Source organism: Aquarana catesbeiana, linkage group LG03, assembly GCF_042186555.1.
Source record: "Aquarana catesbeiana isolate 2022-GZ linkage group LG03, ASM4218655v1, whole genome shotgun sequence".
In the NCBI taxonomy this organism is placed as follows: Eukaryota; Metazoa; Chordata; class Amphibia; order Anura; family Ranidae; genus Aquarana; species Aquarana catesbeiana.
Genome location: NC_133326.1, coordinates 686,353,996 through 686,369,583, shown reverse-complemented (window position 1 = coordinate 686,369,583; position 15,588 = coordinate 686,353,996). Strand labels below are relative to the sequence as shown.

The 15,588-nt window shown below is 46.9% G+C and overlaps 1 protein-coding gene across 2 annotated transcripts in view; it reads left to right on the top strand.

Annotated features, from left to right (window-relative positions):
* PLD2 (phospholipase D2) overlaps positions 1 to 15,588 on the top strand; it is a 123,003-nt gene that overhangs the window by 33,198 nt on the left and 74,217 nt on the right. For both annotated transcript variants that reach the window (XM_073623011.1, XM_073623010.1), the window contains exon 2: positions 1,434 to 1,551. In XM_073623011.1, coding sequence (XP_073479112.1) covers positions 1,446 to 1,551 — 106 coding nt within the window. In that variant the 5' untranslated portion in view covers positions 1,434 to 1,445. The remainder of the gene's footprint in view (positions 1 to 1,433; positions 1,552 to 15,588) is intronic.

The window sequence follows — 15,588 nt, the reverse complement described above, 5'->3', positions numbered from 1 at the left end:
TCATGGGACTTGTAGTTTCACAACAGCTGGAGGGCCGCCAGTTTGAGACCACTGGTTTAAAGGGACCCTGTCACCAGACCATTCATTTCTACAGCAATCTTCTTAGAGGACTACATGCATTTTATGCATGCTAGTTACCTGTAGAAGGCTCCCTTGTGTAGACATCCAAAAGACTGCTGCTGGTTGCCGCCATCTTGGATGTGATGTCAGCAGACTCAGATCTGTCACTCAAGTTTTACTCCTCCCACCCTCAGCATCTACATAGACAGTTATGTAGGTAAGTGATGGGAGGGGCTGGACTGTAAATGGACACACCTAGAACCGAAACTTTGGTACGCTACGGTTTCTATAGGTGACGCTTTAAAAGCCCCTACAGGTTATCCGTTCGGTTGCAGCAATTGAACCCTGAAGTGATGTAGTACGCAGGGGCATACGTACTGGACTCGCAAATGACGACCCGGGATCCATGCTCCAGGGCGCCTGTGCGGCCCCATGTACACCTGGATAGAAGACGCAGCACTTTTAGTAGCTGCAGGAGGAAAATGGAGAGGATTGGTTTCTCTACATGCCACTCCTCCTCTCCACCTCCTGCTGTGATTGGGCTTCTGCGCCCCCCCATCCTCCACAGAGCTGCCAGGTTCCCCTCTCCCTTCTTCTGCCGGATCCTGCAGGGAGGATGGAGAGCAGGGAAGGGGTCAGTAAATGTGTCATTTACCGGCTCCTTCCTTGTCTTAATGAATTGAGACAGTGATCCGTACCGATCACTGACTCTGTCCATTCATAACTGAAGATTGGTAAACTGTGTTAAATTGTCATTATGCTTCAGTTTGTAAATGAACAGAAAGCCTCTGTACAGAGCTATTCCTGTTCATTCTGTGCAGCTGAGGCTGCAGAGAAGGAGATTGAAGGCTGTGTCCTCGATCTCCTTTCTCTGTCTAGAAGGTGAAACATCAGAGGTCTATTTAGACCCCTGATATTTCATCAAAGCCCCCAATGGGCTACTAACAAAATATGAAAAAAAACTGTAAAAAACAAATAAAAGAAGTAATAATACAATGGTCAAAAATAATAAAAAGGAAATAATAACAAACTGCAGACACCAGTGGCGGAACTACCAGGGTCACAAAGGTCACGCTTGCTTGGAACCTGGCATTCCGTCATCAGGAGGGGGCATCCTTTATGGTTTCTTGCACCGAGCCCTGAAGGTTCTATTTATGCCTCTGCCTACTGGGTAGGAGAGATGAGCGAACAGATGTTTGCTGGTCTCCCTCCCCCTCTACCTGGTGCACCAGCCATGCCAGCCCTGGGTCCACAGGTGTGAGCATGGACCCCAGGAAACATGGCAGAGAAACTTGTGGGGATGTGTGGAAGCAATCGGGTGAATTGTATACTTTGTGAATATTTCTCCTCATCTGTTTCCCTTGCCCTTGCAGGTGTCGACCACGATGCAGTCCCCAGACACGCCAGATGGATGTTTCCTTCCTGAACATCTGGACACGGCTGCCCTGGACATTGAACTGGATGAACTGGACTCCATACGAGAAGATGATGGTAAAACCCTAGCAGAAGCTTGTTAAGATAAAAAAATCCTATTAAACAATTCACTTGTAGGTTAACCATAAAAGGCCAGATATTTCTCAGCAGTGAGACCAATTTGGGCATTGTGACAGTTAGTGGGGTGGTGGTTAAAGTATACTAAATCCTATTAGAATATAATGAGAGTTTACCAAATGAGTTTCCCTTTCCCATCTAATATCTATGTGTTTTATAAGATGTTAAGTGCCTTTGACCCCCTTGCTGGCTTCAAGAGTGTGGCAAGATGGCAATGTCTATTCCTATCTTTCCCTTGTCATTTATAAGTGTAGAAGTGCATCTATAAACCATTATTTGATACTAATTCTGGTACAGAGCCCATATACAATTAATTAGGGACATAAAGCCTCAAGCGAGGGTTTAAAAATAAAAAAGCAGTTCTGGCAGTGATAGTCACCTATTTTATGGCACAGCTCCTCACAAGATGTCCTCAGTCTTGTATGTTAAATTACGCACAGTGTCATTCAACCCGGAAGACTGAGGACATACTGTGTCGGGACCCGAATCTAAACCTACGACCTCTGTTGTGTCTGTTCTTGCTGAGCCACCTGGAATGCTGGACAGCTCCCTGAACAATTCCTTCAACGATCTTGACTTGAACCTTGTTGCTCTTGAACCTTGAACCCTTTGCTCCTGCCATAAACCTCTATGTAAAGCCATGCCTTTTCGGTTCCTTTTTGCCAGATTATTGTGCTCACTTCAGATAATATGCTGCTCTTGTCACTCCTGCTGCCGTATCTCCACTATCACTCATTACCGTCCCTTGGCTTGTTCCCTGACTATGCTGTTCCCTGATCCGTATCTCCACTATCACTCATTACCGTCCCTTGGCTTGTTCCCTGACTATGCTTCTGCTTGATCCCACCCTGCGACCAATGGTTACTGACCTTTGGCTTGTTTACTGACTTTACGTCTCTTTGATCCCTGCCTGCTCTATTGGCTGCTAGACCCCAGCTTGCTCACCTCTTGGTACGGTGATCCAGAGGACTGTGAACTGGTACTAACATGCAGCAAAATCCATCTCCACCATCAGGAGCTCTAGTGAACACCGGTTAGTGCTTAGACACCTCGGGTGAGCTTCTGTCTTCTGCCAGGCTGACCTGCTGCTGCACTTATCCATCTGGTCGGTGGGAACCTCTCAACTGCTATAACTAATGGTCTGTGAGCCTGACCGAGACATAAAAGGACCCACCCTTGAGGGGGCATCACAATGGCACCCCGTGCTCAAAGTCTAATTATACGAAGTGCAGTGCCTCTCTCTGCATCACTGATGAGAACTGAGGATCCGAAGCAGAACCTGCATGTTACGTGACCATCCTGAAGACATCTGGATAAATATAAAAAAGCAAAAATACAGCCCAATCAGAGCAATTGACATGTTTTTTTAAAAGCTTGCCCTCTTAACCCACCTTTACTCACTTTCGCCTACTTCTATCGGTGCTCCTGGAATAGGAGACCACCCATGATGGAGTGCTTAGGCCCAATCGGCCAATCACCAGGCCCAAACCATGTCAAGTGATTGAAGAGGTACTGTCATCAACACTGTGTGTAAGCTCCGACCTCATCCTCCATGCCTTGACGAAGGAGTGGGGGGGGAAGGGGAGTAAAACTTGGACAGCAGGTGAGCTTTCAAGAGAAAGGAACAAATCTTAACCAACCTCTACTGCTGTGTGTGGGATGCAGAGGCAGGAGACTGGTGCTCTGGCTAAGGTGTTCGCTTCCCAGAACATAAATCTTTAATAATAATAGTTGGGCAACTCTGAGTGTTTCTTGATATGAGTTCTTTATTAGCTACATAGGCAATGACACCAAATACAAAATACTAACACGTTTCGGCAGGCTTTGTAAGCTGAAATGCATTAGCATTTTGGATTATGTCATTGCTTATGTAGCCCGTAAGAATTCATATCAAGAAGCACTCTGATTTTCCAGTTATTATGAGCTTTCAAGAGAGTCTCTTTAAGTTGGTAGCTCAGGAGCTAAGAATAACTATCACTACTAGAGAAGGTATGTATAAACCTAAAAATATGAATATACTGAATAATGTCCTGAGTTGGGATTAGCCGAAAACAACCCCCCGCCCCGCCCCCCCCCCCCCCCCCCCGTTCGGTTCGCACCAGAACCTGCGAACGGACCGAAAGTTTGCGCGAACTTTAGAACCCCGTTAAAGTCTACAGGACTCGAACGTTCAAAATCAAAAGTGCTAATTTTAAAGGCTAATATGCAAGTTATTGTCCTAAAAAGGCTTTGGGGACCCGGGTCCTGCCCCAGGGTACATGTATCAATGCAAAGAAAAGTTTTAAAAACGTCCCTTTTTTCGGGAGCAGTGATTTTAATGATGCTTAAAATGGAAAAAAAAAGTGAAATATTCCTTTAAATATCGTACCTGGGGGGTGTCTATAGTATGCCTGTGAAGTGGCGCGTGTTTCCCGTGTTTAGAACTGTCCCTGCACAAAATGACATTTCTAAAGGAAAAAAAGTCATTTAAAACTGCTTGCGGCTTTAATGTAATGTCTGGTCCCAGCAATATGGATGAAAATCATTGAGAAAAATGGCATGGGTACCCCCAGCCCATTACCAACCCCTTTTGGGTCTTGTATGAATATTAAGGGGAACCCCGCACCCAAATTAAAAAAAGGAGAGGCATGGGGCCCCCAGGCCCGATATACTCTGAACAGTAGTATACAGGCAGTGCAAACAAGACAGGGACTGTAGGTTTGTTGTTAAGTAGAATCTGTTTGTAATTTTGAACTGGTACATTTTTAAAGTGTAGCTCCAGCCAAAAAATCTATTTTTAAGCTTTTTGGAAAACATAGGGAAGGGTTATCACCCCTGTAACATTTTGTTTTGCTGTCTGTGCACCTCTTCAGAAGATTTCACCTCACTTTCTGTCCCAATGACAAATGTTTTTTGAAAATTTGGGGTTTTTAGTGAAACAAGGATTGGTGATAAAGCATCAGTGGAGAGGAGACACGTTTTTCCCATATTAACTCTTACAGGAGAGAATTTCCCTTCCTAGGGGTAGATTTCATCTCACTTCCTGTTGTCTCCTTCCGTTTGCAAGTAGGAGTCGTTTGTAAGTTGGATGTTTGAAAGTAGGGGCCTGCCCTATATACTCTGCAGAAATTTGGGCCTTAGGTGTTGGTGTTGCCACAACACTGTAAGCCCTCACAGTTACTCTTGGTGGGCGCTGGAACGCCCTGCCTTGAACTATCAAGAATTGTAATTACATGCCATTGTTGAACAGTGGTAGAAAAATTGGGCCTTTAGTGGTGGTGGTGGTGTTGCCACAACACTGTAAGCCCTCACAGTTACTCTTGGTGGGCGCAGGAATGGGCCCTGCTATGAAATATTAGATCAAGAATTGTAAATACATGTCCCTGTTGAACAGGGGCAGAAAAATTGGGCCTTAGGCACTGGTGCCACAACACTGCAACCCCTCACAGATACTTTAGTTGGAGCGCAGGAATGAGTCCTGCTGCAGAGTATTGCATCAAAAATTGTAATTACATGCCCCTGTTAAACAGGGGCAGAAAAATTGGGCCTTAGGCACTGGTGCTGGTCCCACAACACTGCAACCCCTCACAGATACTCTAGTTTGAGTGCAGGAATGAGTCCTGCTGCAGAGTATTGCATCAAAAATTGTAATTACACGCCCCTGTTAAACAGGGGCTGAAAAATTGGGCCTTAGCCACTGGTGGCAGCGCCCAGAACCAAAAATGTTCTTACAAGCTATCAGCATGATCATAGTGGAGGAAGAGGATAATCACTCAGCATAACAGGGTAGTCACCAGGCATCAGCATAGGCAGTCTTGAAGGGATCTGACATTTCAAAAATAATTATTCGGTTACATCAGCATCAGGTGCTTGGTAGCTGGTGGTGATCTAAGACTGATTCATTTTTATGAAGGTCAGTCGATCGACTGAGTCGGTGGACAGGTGCACCCTGTGATCGGTTACAAAGCCTCCAGCAGCATTTAATGTGCGTTCCTTAAGAATGCTGGATGCAGAACAGGCCAGTAGCTCAATTACATACTGTGCAAGCTCTGGCCAGTGATCCATCCTCAAGACCCAGTAACCCAGAGGATTTTCAATGGGAAAAGTGTCCAAGTCTGATCTTGCCCCTAGGTATTCCTGCACCATGTGAATCAGACGCTGGTGATGGTTGCTGGAACCGATAATACCTTGAGGCTGCGGACTAAAAAATTGTCTGAACACATCGGTCAGACGGCCACCTTCTTTGACTGACCGAAGCCTCAGCAAGGCCTCCCGAAGATGTTTCATCCTCTGCTCCCTCTGCGACGGCAAGATAAGGTTCGCAACCTTACCCTTGTAACGTGGATCAAGGAGGGTTGCCAGCCAGTAATGATCCCTCTCCTTGATACCACAAATACGAAGTTCCTTCCGCAGGCTTTGCAGGATCAGGGAGGCCATGCAGCATAGGTTTGCTGAGGCATTTGGTCTGGAGTCCTCTGGGTCACTAAGGACGACATGATCCGCAGCCACCTCCTCCCAGCCACGTACAAGTCCATGGTTTTCATCGGACTGTAAATGTTTCCTTGAAGACTGCTGCTGATGCTGAGTGCTAGGCTCCACCTCCATGCTGACACAATCCTCCTCCTCCTCCTCTTCCTGTGTGATCGGTGGGCACGCAGGAACACTGTCTGGATAAAGGGGGTCTTGAGAGGTAAGGAAGTCCTCCTCTTCCTGCCTCTGTTCTGCCTCAAGTGCCCTGTCCATTATTCCACGCAGCGTGTGCTCCAACAGGTGGACAAGAGGGACAGTGTCACTGATGCATGCACTGTCACTGTTCACCATCCTCGTGGCCTCCTCTAAGGGTCCTTTCACACTGGGGCGGTTTGCAGGCGCCATTGCGCTAAAAATAGCGCCTGCAAACCGACCTGAAAGTGCCGCTGCTTTCATTCCAGTGTGAAAGCCCCGAGGGCTTTCACACTGGAGCGATGCGCTGGCAGGTCGGTAAAAAAAGTCCTGCCAGTAGCATCTTCGGAGTGGTGAAGGAGCAGAGTGTATACCGCTCCTTCACCGCTCCTGCCCATTGAAATCAATGGGACGGCGCGGCTATACTGCCGGCAAAGCGCCTCTCCAGAGGCGCTTTGCGGTGGTTTTAACCCTTTCTCGGCCGCTAGCAGGGGGGTAAAACCGCCCCCACTAGCGGCCGCATACCGACGGTAAAGCGCTGCTTACAATAGCGGCGCTTTATCGCCGACAACTCCCCCGCCCCAGTGTGAAAGGACACTAATGGTGACAAGACAGTGCATGCATCCCTGATCATGACCCACTGGCGTGGGGAGAAAAACCAAGCTCCCCTGACCCTGTCCTGGTGCAATAGTCGCACAGGTAGTCATTGATGGCCCTCTGCTGCATGTGCAGCTGCTGCAGCATGGCCAACGTTGAGTTCCACCTCATGGGCATGTCACAGATTATGCAGTTCTTGGGCAGGTTAAATTCCTTTTGGAGGTCAGCCAGCCGAGCACTGGCATTATATGAGCGCCGGAAATTCACACAGACTTTCCTGGCCTGCCTCAGGACATCCTGTAAGCCCAGGTACCTGCCCAAGAACCGCTGCACCACCAAGTTAAGGACGTGAGCCAAACAGGGCACATGGGTCAGTTGTCCCTGTCGGAGGGCGGGGAGGAGGTTGGTGCCATTGTTGCAAACCACCATTCCTGGCTTAAGCTGGCATGGCGTCAACCACCTCTGAGCCTGCCCCTGCAGAGCTGACAGAATCTCTGCCCCAGTGTGGCTCCTGTCCCCCAAGTACACCAGCTCAAGCACTGCATGGCATCTTTTTGCCTGCGTACTTGCGTAGCCCCTTAAACGCCTACGGAGCACCGCTGGTTCCGAGGACAAAGCACAGGAAGAGGCCATGGAGGAAGAAGAAGAGGAGGGGGTGGAGAAGAGAGGTGTGTCAGAATCACCAGAAGTAGAATTTTGGAGGCGTGGTGGCGGAACGACCTCCAACACTACTGCACCTTGTCCTGCATCCTTTCCAGCTGCCAGCAGAGTCACCCAGTGCACCGTGAAAGATAGGTAACGTCCCTGTCCATGCCTGCTGGACCATGAGTCAGCGGTAATATGCACCTTACCGCTGACCACCCTGTCCAGCGAGGCCAAGACATTGCCTTCCACATGCTGGTAGAGAGCCGGAATGGCCTTTCATGGGGAAAAGTGGCGTTTGGGAACCTGCCACTGAGGAACTGCACATTCCACAAACTCACGGAAGGGGGCAGAGTCTACCAACTGAAAAGGCAGCAGTTGAAGTGCTAGCAATTTAGCCAAGCCAGCATTCAACCGCTGGGCATGTGGATGGCTGGGAGCGACCTTCTTTCTGCGGTGCAGCAGCTGGGGCAGGGAAATTTGCCTGGTACAATCTGACGTTCGTGTACCAATAGCAGATTGCCCGCAAGTACTTGGCTGTGACACTCCTAATTCTACACTTTCATTCCTCTCAGTGCAGGTTTCAGAGAGGACTGAAGGTATAGTGGGGGGCATCCTGTCTCATTGGAGATGTGCCTCCTCCTCCTCCTCCTCTCTCCTATCAGGCACCCACGTGGAGTCAGTGACTTCCTCATCATCCCCTCCCTCCTCATCACTGGAGCAAACCTGGCAGTATGCTGCAGCTGGGGGAACATGGCTGCCAGATTGCTGTCCTTCTTGGGCACCCCCTCTCTCTGGGCTCACGTTACTGCCTTCCTCTAGCTGAGTACCATCATCAGAGCCTTCAAAATGTTGGGCATCCTCCTGGAGCATGTACCCAACACTGTCGTCAAACAGTTTGGGGGACTCCTCAGGAAGACATGGTGGGGCTAGGGAAGGAGTGACTGATGCCATTGAGCCAAGGGAAGAGGCCGCGTTGGCAGCTGCTTTGCCAGACAAAGTACCCTGAGCCTGGGTGAGAGAGGATGAGGGGAATGAGGACGGCTTGGTCAACCACTCTACCAAATCTTCGGCATGTTGCGGCTCAACGCGGCCAGCTGCTGAAAAAAAGGACAAGCGTGTCCCACGGCCAGGTGCTGATGATGCACCATGTCCACGACCAGCATTGTTGCCTCTAGACACAGAGCCTGCTTGCCCTCTTTTATTGGCTTGTGACTGTCTGCCTCTCTTTGCTGGCCTTCCAGACATACTAATGGTCTGCAGTGAGATGTAGCTGCACAAAGCTGGGATGTATATATATACTGATTATACTGCAGCTAGCAGAATCAACTGCCTGCCTGTAGTATTATTAGTATGCGAACACCAACAATTGTCTTCAGGTAGCTTTAGGTGCACACTGTGCGGAGGACACAGTACACTAACTGTAAATACTGCAGCTGCCTGCTTTTTCTATTAATAGGATCAGAAGAACACCAGCAATTGTCTTCAGGTAGCTTTAGGTGCACACTGTGCAAAGGACACAGTACACTAACTGTAAATACTGTAAAAACACCTGCCTGCCTGTCAGGAACGGATCTAGCTAAACTGAATACAGTGTGTGTGTATGTATGTATGTATGTATGTATATGTGTATATATATATATATATATATATATATATATATATATATATATATATATATATATATATATATATATATATATATATATATATATATATATACATACACACACACACACACACACACACACCACCTAGGATGCATATATAGATACACAATACACTGTAAGTGCAGCTAACTGACTCGCCTGCCTACTCTAACTTAAATCAAATGGCACTGTCTCTCTGTCTATCTCTCTCCGCCGCCGCAACACACTACACATGGCCGCCACGCATGCGGTCTTATATAGTGTGGGGCATGTACTAAACCCCCTGAGCCATAATTGGCCAAAGCCACCCTGGCTTTGGGCAATTACGGCCCTCTGTACAGACGGTGCTGTGATTAGCTAAGCATGCAGGTCATAGTGCATGCTTGGCCAATCATCAGCCAGCAATGCACTGTGATGCTGCAGGAAATTATGGGCTGTAATGCGCCACTCGAATTTGGCGTGAACGGCCCATAACGTTCGAAATTTGACGAACAACCGAACAGGCGATGTTCGAGTCGAACATTGGTTCGACTCGAACTCGAAGCTCATCCCCAGTCCTGAGTAATAATCACAGTGGTCCACACAACAATCTCCAAAGGCTGTAGATGGACCGGCACGACACGTCTCAGAAAAGAGGTAAAACAAAGTCCAGACCGCAGTCCATTCTTATCGCATTTATAAGGGATTATTGGCCGCCATGATTGGTTACACTGCTTCATTTTATCTGTAGTGTTCCCTGAGCACTCTGAATCTTTGTTTTCTCTTAAAACAAAGTGGAATTAAATATTTCTCAGGTCGTCTATCCACATTCCAGGGGAGCCAGTCAATCATTACACAACTGTCAACTGTTCTCAGGTTTATTTTTGGCAGCAATTCAGCTGTTGACCCAGGCATGAATTATAACCATAAAGGATCTTCACTGTCTTGAAGGGAAACTATTGTGTTATTTTTTATTTATTTATTTTTTTTAGTTTTTGTAACTCCATTGAAAACTTTTTTTATGTATTTAAAAGTGCAATAAAAAACAAATTGCCACCAGTTCCAAACCTCCATCATTCTGTCTAAAATGGAAGAAGAGCTAGAGTTCCACTTTGCTAAAGAGAGGATCTGGATAATTTTATGGCTTTATTATCTGTTGATCATAAAAAAATAAACCTTGAAATTGAAGTAGGTAGTAAATCTTTCTGGACATTTATAGCCCATGAGAAGTCTGGATGTCAAGGGAAATAGATGCAAAAGATGTTCTTTCATGACGTGTGTAGGATAGTCTACACAAGGGTTTCGTCAACCAGGGGTCCATGGAATTCTAGGGTTCCTCCAGAAGTTGTTAGAGTTCCTTGAGAAATTAGCAATTTCTGCCTCTCGGATAAGTTCCCACTGACACCATTAATCTTTTTTTAACTATCTGTAAGAGGGTAATTCTTCCCAATGTCCACAAGTGTAAGGAGCATTCTTCCCACTGACCATCATACTAATGTATCATGAGTTGTAGATATAGTAATTTTTAGCAGGGGTTCCATGAGACCAGAAAGTTATTTCAAGGGTTCCTCTGTGTTCAAAAGGTTGAGAGAGACTGGTCTACACATAGTCTGCCCTAAAATGAGATGGGGCAGACCTATGACTCTGGGTCATGTAGCTAGCAGCGCTGTTCAGTGGGATGTTGGGGTCTAGTAAGTAAAGACTTCTCTATTTCTAGATTACCATAATAGTTAAGCGGCCAAATGATCAGACTGAAAACTGTAAGTTGTAGTTTACTAAGCAGGTCTCTAAGCAGTGGATGGCATCTCTACAGGTGTGGCCTCTGAGCAGCTGAGGGAGGGAAGGATAGAAACTATCATCTGTGGGTGTGTCCAGGACCCCAGAGAGCTGTGGGAAAAGAAGTTAAAGGGGCCTGTGCCTGTATTGGAGCTTGGTGAGCAAATGGACACTCTGCTACACTTTACCCCACTTGCACTTACGGTAACATGTACGGGTCTCCTGAATTAGGTCTTTTGGAGCATCTCTGTGGTTGAGTTTTCAGTTCCATCTTCCAGGGCAACATGTCTCTCTCTCTTCAGGTGCATCAGTGAATGGTGGTTCAGAGGCCTTGACAGTGGGAGCATATACCTGAGCTATTGTCAGAATCCATGGCTTCTCTTGGATTCCCCTTGAAGGAATAGTGGAAAAACAAGAGGAACCCACTATTAAACTTCTGGCGACAGAGACGTTTGTGGCTCACAAACTTGGACAGGTTCTCTGAAAACCCCATTCTGTTGATTGTCAGTGTAAGCATCTCACGTTTTCTTGGGCTCCTTCTCTCTGGATATCATAGACTGGAAGACCTGGAATAGGCAGTTGTAGGCAACTCTAGGAACGTGATGTGCGTCTTTATGCCAGACTATTAACCTTTTTACAGCAGAGTCAAGCTGAGCATAACTACTTCAGTAAAACAGTACAGAACACAGCTACTTGCGATTATCCTCGCAGATATCGTCTCTCACAGTGGAGTCCAAGGTAGCTCTGATTACGCAGGTGAACAGCTGCAGGGATCCAAGGTTCAGGGACAAAAAGTGTCACCCCACAGGAACTGGAGTACTGTGGTAGCAATCAGGGAGGTGTTCCCCACAGTATCTGGTTCTCCAGCCACATATAATTGGGCTCTGACATAGCTATCTGCTTGTCAGTTCTGACAGAGGGCCTCTCATCAGGTATGACCTCTCTGAACTGCTGTGGGATGCAAGCATAGAAACTTATCTTCGGTAGGTGTGTCCAGGACCCCAGACAACTGTTGGAAAGGGATTAAAAGGGGCCTGTGCCTGCACTCCAACTAAACACCACCCTTGAGCATGCTGTCCTTGGCAAGTTTGCAGACTGTCCGAATGCATCCTGTATAAAGTATACAGGGGGTCTCCCAAATTAAGTCTGTGGGAGCACTTCAGGAGTTGATTTTCAGTTGCATCTTTCAGGACAATTGATTTCTGTCTTCAGGTGCATAAATGAATGGAGGTTCAAATGGCTCCACAGAGGGAGCATGGACCTGAGCTGGGTGACCATTGAGCTGTATAATATTGTCAGGATCCATGGCTTTTCCTGGGGTCTTGGAGGAACGATGGAGGAGGCAGCCACTTTCAACTTCTGGTGACAGAGATATTTGTGGTTGACAAACTTAGAGAAGTTCTTCGAAAACTCCCTTAAAAATAATCTGAGAGTCTTAATGAATTCATGGTGTAGGCATCTCACTTTTTTTCTTGGGCTTCTTCTCTATGGCTATTGTTGCCTGGCATACCCAAAAATAGCTATTGTAGGCTAACTCTAGGGACTTGTTTCTATGCTGTTTGAAATTATCCTTGCTGATGTGACTTTTTGTTGGATTATAAAAACTCTAGAAAAAGTCAAGTGAGTTAAGCTGAGAATAACATCTTCAGTAAAACATTACAGAGCACAGCTACTTGCACTTATACTCCTAAACAGCATCCTTCACAGTGAAGTCCAGAGTAGCTCTGGTAGCACAGGTAAACAGCTGGAGGGATCCAAGGGCTGAGGAGGAGGAAACACTCCACTGGGAATGCTGTACCCTGGTAGTAATCAGTGAAGGGTTCCCCACAGTAGCTGGGTCTTTTGGAGAAACTGCATGCTATTAGGCTTCTGCCTGGTTGCCCGCATGCAGGTTCTGATAGTGGAAGGCCTCTTACCTGGCTGTAGATCACTTGCCCAGCTGGGTGTGGCCTCTCTGAGCTACTGAGGTAGGGAAGCAGAGAAATGTATTTTTCCTTGGCATGCCCAAGAACCTAGGAAGTTGTGGGGAAGGGGCCACTGCCTGCATCTGAACATGGTGTGTAAATGGCCGCTCAGCTTCAACAGTACCTGCAGTACAGAAGAGAGTCGGGCTATATGACTTAATGCCGGATTTAGGTCCTGGAACCAGAGAACAGGATCCCATCTAAACTTTATTTATTTTAAGCCCGTGGTGAGTGTTCAAAAATGAAAGCACCAATAGGTGAACCAAAAAAGCGTGTCTCTGGTCCACCTCCGGAAGAATTAGGACCTCTCCTTGACCTCCTGGGGCACAAGGATCCGGACAGGGGTAAGGCACACTTAGGTCCACCTATTCAAAAGGCCTGGCGGACCCCTCTCACCATGATCAGCCAAAGCTGACCACTGAGTACTAGGTGAGGAGCTCTCCTGAAGAGATACCCCCCCAACGCAAGGAAGGAACCAAATAGCCACACATCCTCACCCTAGACTTCAGGGTAGGCCCGAGGATCCACATCCTCCATCCTGAGTGAAAAAGGTACAAACACATATAAATGCAGAGTGACAGACATTGGCTAGACCTTGCAGCCTGGAAACAAAAATTGCCCCAGTCTTGGTCAAAAGGACTTGCCTATGAGGCCTACTGCAGAAAAAAACAAGAGGTGTCATGGCCTAGTGGGGTCCCAAACCCTTAGTGATACTAAGAGCACCCCCAGAATCTCAAACCTGGAGGATGCTTGATACGACCGTCTCTTTGCCTTCCCAGCTTATAACCAGACCAGGCTGTGCCATTCAAATCGGGAGGCAATAGGCCCCTATGAACCCTCTAAGACAGGGAAGTACTCCTGACCCACACCTTACATGGTCCATGCTCTATTCAGCTTCCCTGCTCATCGGGAATATCCTTCAGAGCCCCCATCGTACCAGCAGGGGCATTATACAAACAGCCATCCTATCCGCAAGCGCTGGATGAACTGTGGAGCTCCACTACTGGACAATGATGAGAACAGATACTAAACTTGATCTTAGCTGAAAGGCCTGCTTGAAAGAGGCATCTGTCTTTCCAAGGGAGTGTAGAGTCATCTCCTGTTAGACCTGTTATCCATTTATTTAGACTTACAGTGATGCGAAAAAGTAAATATACTCCATGGAAACTCCACGTTGACTTTTTTTGACTTTAACAGGCAAACATTAGATTTTCTTTGAAGCAGTGCCTGCAGATAGTCCTGAACAAGTGACATGATGTTTTCATATTGATAATCCAAAGAAACAAAAATGCAGATTTGTCATGTAAAATAGTAAGTCCACTAGTCCATTTCCCACCACTTCACATCCTTGAAATTTAGATTTCCAGAATAGGTGCCAGTAATAGGGATCTCCTAGGGCCACCTTTCTCAATCTTTGTATGACCGAGGATCCCTGGAAATAATTATAGGTTCTCCGGAAACTCAGATAAAGAGGATTATACCTACAACCCATGTTACATTGGTGTGATTAATAATTAGTGTCCATTCTAACATCAGTGGTCAGAGTGTGGAGGTGAGCACTTCCAATGGTGGTCAGAGTAGGGGGGGGATCACTCTACCACGGCTCAACACTCAAGGAAGCCCAACCAACTTCAGAAGGAACCCTGGTTAAGAAGCCCTGTCCTATGAAGTATGGAGGTGGGATCGGTCCAATGGAGGGCTTGACTGAGCAAAGTAAGGATGAGTATGTGCAGCTGGAGGGAGCAAAGGGTAGATTAGTATGTGTGACTATAATAAGCAATGGGAGGAACACCTCCTGCACACTGGGGATGGATAAAGACTCTTGCTTGTGTGAAGTCACCTATAAAGAAGATGTTCTCCTTTTTTAAATGAAACCTTTCCCGCACTCTGAACATAAAAATGGCCTCCCACCAATGTAGGCCTTGAAAATGGCTATGAAGCCTGAACGTTCACAAGAAGCTTCTCACCGGTGTGAACTCTCTCTGGTGTCTCAAGTTTTGGACAATTCCCACACTATAGGCTCTCCTTGTTATTGACGTGTGGTGTCATCCTATCAATCAGTGCTAGAACAGGGTCCTCCAGCACCCAAGGTGTGGATGCCAATGTGATCCCCTCCATTGCCCACATAACCTTTTAATTCAGGACTACAAAAATGAAGGAATGTATATTTAAAAAAATGATATTCATAACAAAGGAGAAGCAGGTACTGAACTAAGGGGAGTAAGGTGTTAAAGCTGAATTCCAGGTATAGCAGTTTAAAATATGTAGCCAGGTGTTATGGAGAAGGAGATGGGATTGCCTTTTACTCTTCTCCCCCTCTACTAAGATAATGATATCCTGCACCATTATCCTCCAGACAGCTGGGGGAGAGCTAAAGCCAAGCAAACCCATAGACTTCTAGGCAGAGAGCTGAGAATACTGTGATTGTAGTGTGATATGTCTGCCATATAATGGTTACACTACAGATCCCAATGAGCAGTAAGAGGAGTGGAAGAGGGATTTCTATTAAACTGCAGGTACTTTCTCTTGGCACCGAGGGAGTTAGAGGGAGAGGATCTCTGTCTGGATATTTGCCTGCCAGCTGGAGACCATACCAGTGAGATCCAAGCCTGAGACTAGGAGTGAGGACACCTGGGGGCAGTGCGACACTACTCATATCACAGCACCTGCACTGCTGCGAGCATCCACTCACTCTCTGCTTCCTAACACTGATCACTGGAAGCTTCTGG